This window comes from Phalacrocorax aristotelis, chromosome 15, assembly GCF_949628215.1.
Source record: "Phalacrocorax aristotelis chromosome 15, bGulAri2.1, whole genome shotgun sequence".
In the NCBI taxonomy this organism is placed as follows: Eukaryota; Metazoa; Chordata; class Aves; order Suliformes; family Phalacrocoracidae; genus Phalacrocorax; species Phalacrocorax aristotelis.
In genome coordinates this window covers 4,481,753-4,490,953 of record NC_134290.1, presented here as the reverse complement: position 1 = coordinate 4,490,953, position 9,201 = coordinate 4,481,753, and the positions used below count along the sequence as shown (strand labels likewise).

At 65.6% G+C, this 9,201-nt stretch overlaps 1 protein-coding gene across 1 annotated transcript; it reads right to left on the bottom strand.

Moving 5' to 3' along the window:
* Positions 1–252: 252 nt before the first annotated feature.
* On the bottom strand, positions 253–8,224 carry CABP7 (calcium binding protein 7). The gene is made up of 5 exons (XM_075110369.1): positions 7,483–8,224; positions 3,667–3,810; positions 2,077–2,189; positions 1,345–1,498; positions 253–1,224 (listed from the first exon to the last, which is right to left on the bottom strand). The coding sequence occupies exons 1-5, from the start codon at positions 7,589–7,591 to the stop codon at positions 1,097–1,099; spliced, it is 648 nt and encodes a 215-aa protein (XP_074966470.1). The 5' UTR covers positions 7,592–8,224; the 3' UTR covers positions 253–1,096.
* Between the last annotated feature and the right edge of the window lie 977 nt (positions 8,225–9,201).

Genomic DNA, 9,201 nt, shown 5'->3' with positions numbered 1-9,201 from the left:
GCCCCTCCAGCCCCAGGTTTGGGGATGCTCCAGCCCCCTGGATGGGGACACAGCCACAGACCCCCCCAGCCATTGCCTACCTCCCTTGCCAGGACTCGGCCACACACTAGCAGCAGCTCAGCAGCTCCCATGGGTGCTCCCATGGCCCTACACCCACCTGACACCCATCACCCCACACCTGTCCCCACCCCTGCCCTGCTGCTGCCCCCCACAACCCCCAGCATTGCCAGGAGCCCCAGCAGCCCAGAGCACTTCAGAAATCCCAGTTTTATTTCAGATCGGAAACAACGAACCAGGAAGAGAAAGAAAAAGAAAAAAAACAAAAACAAACAAAAAAACTCCAAATAATGAGAAACGGCCCCAAATCCGAACCAGTCCGGTGCCCAGGTGGGTGCTACATACAGGCTGGGGGGCTCGGGGGGTGTGCAGGGAGGGCTCCCCGGCCTCAAAGTCGCTCCGGCTCTTCCCAGGGCGGTCGGATCAAACAAAGTGCATCAAGCAGGAGGTCAGCGTCGTCCCCCCACCTGGCAGGTGGGGAAACCGAGGCACGGCGCGGGGCCGGGGCGGGGGGTGGGCGGGGGGTAATCCAGCCCTTGGCAGCCAAGTCCATGCAAACGCTCCCATCTCACACTAGAAACCATCTCAGGCACGTGTATTGCTTAGGGGATGATTTGGTTTTTATCATAAATATAGAGCTATAGACACTAGTATCGGTGTATCCGATGGGATCCTACGCCCGGGGGCAATCCACCCCCGGCGCGGGGAGGGGCAGCACACGGGGCTCCATGCACGTTACATGCACTTACGGGTTTGGGGTTTTTCTGGCGAGGGTTGGGGGGGGTTTTTTTTGTGTGTGTGTCTTTATCAAAGTCTCCATGTTCTGCAAACAGCCATGCGATCGCATCGCCCCGGGGCAGCAGGGACCCGGCGCAGGTCTTCCCCCCTCGGGTCTGACCCCCTCCCGGAGGGGTTTTTGCATGTCTGATTCAAATATGGATATATATATATATACACACATATATATATCTCTCTATACCCCTCGCTATAGGTGTGGCTCCCCGTTGGTGGCTGGAGGCAGGCGCTCGGGGCGGCCCTGCTACTTCATGCCGCTGCGCAGCACCTGGTTGGCAGCGATGAGCATCACGCTGATGATGAAGGCGATGGCGAAGGCGCAGATGAGGCTCTTCCGCACGCAGGTCTGCCGGATCTGCTGGCTGGAGCAGGCTGAGAGGGGGAGAGCCGCGGGGTTACCCCAATGCCCCCCCTGCCACCCAGGCACCCGGCGCCATCCCCGTGGTGTTGGGGCTGGGTGGTATTTGGCACCCCCGGCCACGCGGCACTCACTCTCTACGTCGACGGGGCACTCCTCGGCCGTGCCCATGTGGCTTTCCTCCTCCGTCATGATGATGTTCTCGATGTCCTTCATGGAGAGGTGCTCACAGAAGGTGTCGTACAGCAGCCGCTTCAGCTCGTCCACTGTCAGCTTCTGCATGTCACACTGCGGGGAGCAGGCGGGGGGCTCGGGCGGGAGCTGACCCCATGCTGGGACCCCGCCAAGGTGGTTGCAGTCACGCTACGGGGTCCCCCAGCACTCTTGGGTGCTGCTGTTTGGCTGGATCCCCCCTTTTTTGGTGGGAAAAGGACTTGTGTGCTGCTGACCCGGGGCAGAGTGGGGCTGGTGGCTCACAAGAAGGGCACCCGGTGGGTGCCCAGCCTCACACCACCTGCCACCCCGTGCCGAGGCGGGGACAGAAAAGGCTGCTGTATCATAACCCTGATCGCGACCCCCTGACCCTAAACCTAACCTTTCTAACCTTAACCTGGAGCTGGAGCCTCACCTTAATCCCAACTCTGACCCCAACCGTAATCCTTAAATGAACTCAAACCCTAAACCTAACCCAGAGCCTGATCCCGATCCTAACCTTCACCCTGACCCTAATCCAAACAGCAGCCCTGACCCTAACCTTAACCCTAACCCTGACCTTGGCCCTAACCCTGACCCTACCCCTGAGCCGTCCCCCGGGGCTCTCGGTGCGGGGGCCAGGGGTGCTGGCTGGGGGGAGGGGAGGTCCCTACCTTCCAAAAGACGGTGTCGAAGTCCGTGCCATGGAACTTCTCGGGGATGCCCGAGGTGGACAGTTTAGGCCCCAGCAATGTCACGAACTCCTCGAAGTCCACCTGCCCGTCGCCTGCAGGACATGGAGGCAGCCGTCACCCCCTGCCTGGGCATGAGGACACGTGCAACTCGCCCCACCAGAAAGGTCCCTGTGGGGCTCCTGGGGCGGGGGGCAGGAAACAGGACACCCCGTCTGCACTCGGTGATGCTCGGAGGCACACCCTTGTGCAGCCCGGGGGCCCCACTCCAAGCCTTGGCGTTTTTGGGGGTACCCCACGCCTGGGCTTGGCCCTGCTGGGCACACCCTGCTCCTGGGCACAGCACCTGGGAGGCTCAGGCAGTGCCTGGAGTGCCCCGACCGTGCTCATCCACCCCACAACAGCCCTGAGTAGCAGCCGGTATTACAGGACCTTGGACTCTGAGACTTCAGCAGCCAGGGCCCCCCAAACTGGCTGGGGACCCCCACTAACAACCGGAACCCCATTGCTGGCCAGGGACCCCCAAAAACAGCTAGGGACCCCAACACCAGCTGGGAACCTCCAGCAAAGCTGGGGGTCCTCCAACACTGGCCAGGACGCCCGCACTGACTGTGGTCCCCAGTGCCAGCTGGCACCCCAATGCCATCTGGGAACCCCCTAGTGCTCTCTGGGGACCACCAAAGGTGGCTAGGAACCCTCAAAACCAACCAGGTACCCCAACATTCACTGGGACCTCCAGCAAAGTTAGGGGACCCCCAAACAGCAGCAGGGATGCCTAACACTGTCTGGGGTCCCCAGTGCCTGCTGGGACCCCCAAATACCATCTGGGGCTCCCCAGTGCTGGCTGAGGACCCCCAAGGCTATCCAGGACCCCAAACACCAGCCAGAACCCCAGTTCCAGCTGGGACCCCAATGCCAGTTGGGGACCCCCGTGGTGGACGTGACCCCAGGGGGTGCTGGGAAGGGGCCAGGGCAGGGTGTGCTGGGCTGGTCGTATCCTGCGGCTGCGGAGGACGCTGGTGTCGGGGCTGTCAGGCCAGCACTAACGATGAGTAATGAAGGGAGCAGCACCTTGGCAGCGCTGCCGGAAAGGCTTTTAAATGGGGGGAAAAAAAAGGAAACCAATAAATTAACGAGCTCTTTAAGGTCCCAATGAGTGCGGGAGCGACAGGGAGAGGCCGGCAGTGGCAGCAAGTGCTGAAGGCACACGGCCAGCCTGGCCTGCTGGGTGGTGAGGGACCAGCCCGGGGTGCTGGAGCTGGCCCGGGTGCAGGAGCCAGCCCCAACAGCCTGGTCCCGGCTGCTTTGCTGAGCTAGGAGAGGTGCCATTCCCTCCTGCAAGTACTCCAGGATCATTAAATCCTCCTAAACCAAGCTGCAGTGGTGATGATGATGGTGATGGATGACCAGGAGGCTCCAGGCATGAGGCAGAGCCTGGATCAGGCCCTCATGCCTCCCACGCCGGGTCTGGCAGTTGGGTGGAAAAGGGACAAATGGCGTATTTCACCCAAGGGTGGGTGCTGGGGGTCCCGTCCCCGTTCCCATTGCCATGCCGGGGCGCCGGGGCCCTACCGTCCATGTCGAGGCGCTGGATGATGACTTCCAGCTCCACCTCGTTGGGCATGTAGCCCAGAGAGCGCATGGCTGTGCCCAGCTCCTGCTTGGAGATGAAGCCGTTGCCATCCCGGTCGAACACCTTGAAGGCTTCGCGGATCTCTGCGGGGGGGAGTGGGGATCAGTCCAGCCGCCCCCCCCGACCCTGGCCGCCCCCCCCAGCCCCGGTCCCCGCAGATCACCACGGGCAGTGCTGGTGGCCCAAATGACCCACCCACCCCTCTGGCCACGGTGGGGTCCCCCTTACAGAGGGGAAACTGAGGCACGGCAGGAGGAGCTGCCACCCCTGCAGGGACCAGAGCACCCCAGGCAACACTGTGTGGGGGGAGTGTGCACGTGTGCGCGTCCTGCAGGTGGGTTTATGGGCTGGGGGTGTGGGTGGGTGATGGGTGCGCTGGGGTCTGGGGGTTGTGGGGTGGTTGTGCAGGGGGGGTGTACCAAAAAGGGTGTGCGAGGCAGTGCGGGTGCCTGTACAAACACATGCACAAACACTCACATACACACACGGTGTCTCCAGCAGCTCGTGCCCCCACAACCTCCCCGAGAAGGGCCTGACCTCCCCAAGGGGACCCCAACACATCCCAAGGTCTTTGCTCCAACCCTGGCCACCTGCTCACAGCACCCACCATGCCCTTGCCTCCACCCGGAGGCCCTCTGCAGCTGAAAACCCAGCATCCTGACCCAAAAATACCCTCCTGGGACATGCTTGAGTTTGGGGCACCCACTGGGGTGGGGGCCGCGGGTGGGGAGACCCCCACGGTGCTGCAGCACCCATCTGGGAGCAGCCCTGTGCCCCGGGTGCTGGCACTGGGAGGGTGCTGGGTGCCAGGTGTGCCAGCACCCACGTCCTCCTTGGGGTCTCTGCACCCATCACAGGGTTACATGGGAAGATCCCTGCAGGGTGGCAAGGAGAGGCTGCACCAAGCTCGGAGGGCAGCAGGGAAACTGAGGCATGGAGCTTGCCACTCGCATGACTATTGGCCACCCAAAAGCCTCATGGTGCCCATCAGCTCCATCCCACCTCCCACTGCACTCAGGGCTTTGCTCCTTTTGGGGGGAGTTTCTGCCTTTTTGATGCCCCCTGACACACGGAGCACGAACCAGGCTGATGGGAAAGAAGGAACCAGGCAAGTTCCTATCGGGAGCACCGGGAAGCTGGGCCAGGACACCGGTGCCCTCTTCCTTCGCCAGGTGGCAAAGCTGCTGGCACCAGGCAGCGTGAGTGCACAGATCTCTGCTGGCTGCTGGAGGGGTTTGAGCTGGGGGAGCCCGGCAGGAGAAACGGGCTGAGAGCTTTGGTTTGGGGGGAAAATCCCACGTAGGCTTGTGCTGTCAAACCCCAGCGCCTGGGGATGTCCCTGCCTGGATGATGGCCCATCAGTCATGTCTTCTGAGGTGTTCTGGGGAAGTTTCGGGGGGGGGGGGGTTGGCCTGCCAGCCCAATGGGTAAAGCTCCTCCATGGCCAGCATCCCTGCCTAGGCAGGGGGACGCTCCTGGTTACCCCTGCGCTTGCAGGGAGCCCCCCTCCAGTCCAGGCACCCCCAGAATTCATACTTTGAGGCTCCTCATCCCAGACCACCCAAATGTCACCCAGCTCAGGGTGTTGGGTCAAAAGGAAGGACATGCCCCGACAGTGGCCAAACTGGGGTCCCACTGGGAGTGTCCCCCCACCAGCCAGGGCACCCCAACTCTCCCCAGCCGAGCCAGCAGCACCCCTCCCCTGTTAGCACCGTGCATCTTCTCGGCCCCAAAGTGGAGCCCCAAGGGGCAGCTGAGGGGCCAGCGGGGCGGCTGGGTGTCACAAACATTCCCCCCCCAAAACAAAGGGTGACCAAGGGGACGTGGGAGTGGGTGGCAGCACGGCCCCCCCCCGCAGCAGCGCAGGTGTCTGGCGCCTCGCGGGGTCACCTTGGGGCTCCCGCCGCTGCCATCGATCCCCGCGGCCACGCGGCGTGGCAGGCGTGCGGCCAAGGTGGGGTTCTGGGGGGGACTCCTGGTCTGGGAGCACCCTGGGGCCTGTCAGCACCCGCCGGGGCTGTGCAAGGCTGGGTGCATCGCCACAACACCTGGCACACACACGCGCGCGCGCGCACACACGGTGGGCGCGCGCGCACACGCTGCAGTGAGGCTGCGCACACGCGCAACGATGCACGGGCACATGCTGCAGCGAGGCTGTGCACGCACACCCCCCTCGCAGCGATGCTGTACTTACGCATGCACGCGGACACCCGCGCCTTGCAGCCGCGCGCTTGTGCGTGCACACGCGCACACGCAAGCACCTTGCGGCAAGGCTGTACTTACGCGTGCACACACGTGGAGGCACACACAACCACGCTGCAGCGCTGCTGTACTCGCGCGTGCACAGGCACAAACGCCTTGCAGCGGTGTGCTTGCGCACGCACACACACACAGAAACACCTTGCAGTGATGCTGAACTCGCGCGTGCATGTGCACAAACACCTTGCACTGGTGCTGTACTTGTGCATGCACGCACACAGCCACAGAGCCACAGAGCAGCGATGTACTTGTGCATGCACACATACCCCTTGCAGTGATGCTGTACTTGTGCATGCACACACACGCGCGCGTGCGCTCTCTCTGCAGCAGGGCTGTGCACATGAACCTGTCCTGCTCTGATGCTGTACGTGTGCACACACACCCTGCAGCGAGGCTGTATGTGTGCACACACACGCTGCAGTGATGCTGCCCACGTGTACACACGCGCACACACTCCCACAGACACGGTGCAGTGAGGCTGTGCGCGTGTGTAAGTGTGCGCACACGCGCACAACGTGCCACAGGGCTGTGCGAAGGCGTGCAGGTGCACACACGCACGCACAAACCCTGCAGCGATGCCGTAAACGGGCACATAAGCGCACACGCACACAAGCTGCAGAGCCGTGGGCACACGCGTGCGCCCACGCTTGCACACGCAGCGTGAGCCTGGCTTTCTGCCTGCTCAGGGCTCCTGGCCAGGCTTTGGGGCAAGACCCCCCGACCCCCCAGCCTAGGGGCTCCGTGCCTCAGTTTCCCCACGGGGACCCCCACCCCCACCCCCAGGGGCTCTGGGCCTGATTCTCTCCCAAAGGCGCAGCGGGGCCGTGTGTGGGGCCGGACCCTGCCTCAGTTTCCCCTGCGGTGCCGGTGCCGGGACGGCGATGGGGGCAGTGGGTGCTGCGGCCCCTCTCCCCCCGCACCCAGCAGAGCGGGGGTACCGGCAGCGCCCGTCCCGCCGCCCTGGCAAACTTTTGGGGTGGAAAAAGCCATTCTGATGATAGCGAGCTGAGCCCGGCCCCGCTCATCGCACGGGTGGGCAGAGTTCCGGCGGCCGCTCCTCCCGGCCGGAGCTCCGTGGCACCGGGGCTGCGTGGGGCTGCCGTGACCCGAGTGGGGGGGGCGGTGGGGTGACACGGGTGACAGCCGCCCCCGGAGCCCCCCGCGCCACCGGCCACTGTCATATTATGACAGCGCGGAGGGTGGCCCCGCCACGCCGGGGGGTGCAGCCCCGCGCCGCCGCCGCCGGTCCCTGCTGTGTCATATTGTCACACCGGGGGGGGCCGGGGCCGGGACCCCCCCCCCGCCACCCACCCTCTCCCGCTGCCCGGCTCTCTCCCACGCTTTCCTTCCTCCCCTCCTCCTCCTCCCCCCATTCATCCATCCATCCGCATCCCGCTCGCCTTCAAAACCTCCCCAGGGTGCCGGGGTGGGCCCGCGCCCCCCCAGCCCCCCGCACCCCACCCGGCCTGGGCCCCCCGGCCCCCCGGCCCGCTCACCCTCCAGCTCGTCCTCGGGGATCTCCACGGGGTGCTGCTCGGCGAGGATGTTGGGGACGGTGTAGATCCCCCGGTACATCAACGCCGCCGTCACCGGGTGGAAAGGCATCTTCGGGGCTTCCCAAAAGCCAAAGTTTAAACCCAAATCTCCTCGGGGGGGGTGCCCCAGCCGGTACTGGGGTACGCTAAAAACAAGTTACCGGCTCCCGCCGCCCCCCGCCCGGCGCCCACCGGCCAGGGGGGCCAGGGCGGGCGCTCCCCGTCCTCCGGGGCCGGCGGCGGGACGGGGCTGGCGGCGGAGCCCCTCACCGGGGAGTCAGGGCGCGGGGGGGGTCCGGGCCGGAGGAGGCTGGGGGCGGCCCGGCTCCCCCGCCCACATGCCCGCCCGAAGTGGGAGCGGGAGGCGAAAGCATCGGCTAAATCCCGGCGGCGGCGGGGGGGGGACGGGGCTGGCCGTGCCGCTCGGGGTCCCCCCCCCCCAGCCCCGGGCCGCTCACCGCCCCCGGGGGGCCGCTGCCGCCGGGCCACGCTCCCCGGCGGGGCCCGGCATGGCGGGGCCGAGGCCGAGGGCGGCCTCTCCTTCCTCCTCCTCCTCTTCTTCCTCCCCGCTAAGTGTCCCGGGCAGGGCCGCGGCTCAGCCCCCGCCGCCGCGCACACGCCGCCCCCCCGCCGCCGGCAGCCGGAGCATCCTCGGCCCCGGGGAGCGGCGGCGGATCCCGGGGAGCGGCGGCGGGGCCGGCGGGTTTTGAACGGTCCCGCCTGGCAAATGGGGGGGGGTGGGGGGGGGGGCGGGGGGAGCGGGGGATGGGGGGTGTCTCCCCCCCAGCGGGGGGCGGGGGAGCGGGGGAGGTGCGGCAGAGAGGGTGTCACGGCCACCCGCCAGCACCCCGGGCCGGATCCTGCCCCGGTGCTGCTGGGGCACCCGGCCGGGGGTGCTCAGTGGAGAACAGCAGCCCCGGTGCCAGCGCCAGAGATGGCGGGTCCCTGTGGCACCCCGTGTCCCAGCAGTTGTCACCCCAGGGTGCCCACACGCAGCACCCTGTGCCCGGCCCAGCATCACTCCAAGGTCCCCCGCACGTGGCACCTCAGGCTGCCATCACCCCAAAGTCCCTGCACGCAGCACCCTGGGCCAGGGCAGCCATCACCTTGAGGTCCCCACACATGGCACCCCAAGCCCAGGCAGGCATCACCCCAGGGTCCCCATGCTTGGCACCCCAGGCTGCCATCACCCCGAGGTCTCCAAATGCAGGACCCCGGGTCATCATCACCCCAAATTCCCCCATGCAGCACCCTGGGCCAGGGTAGTCATCACCCCAAAGTCCCCAGGGTTCTGCAGGGTGGCAGGGCCACCGTGGCAGGACCTCCTGCTCCCACACCAGGGCAAAACCGAGCTGTGGAAGAGGAGCGCATTGGGGCCAGGAGTTAAGTCCTCCATCCCCACACCCCTTTCCAGGTGCCCCCCCTCCCTTCCCCCCAAGCCCAGATTGCTTTTTTTGCCTTCTTTCTCACTTTGTCATTAATTAATCACAGTTAGGCTGACGCGCCAGGGAGGGTCCCTGCCGTGCCGCATGTCCCCATGGCATCCATGTCCCCATGGCATCCGCCTGCACCCTGGTATTGGGCAGGGATGCTGCCCGGGAACTGGGATCTCTCTCCTCCCAGGTCTCACTGTCTGCCTTGTCTCCCTGGCTGGGGGTGGCCCCGGCAGATCCCAGCCCA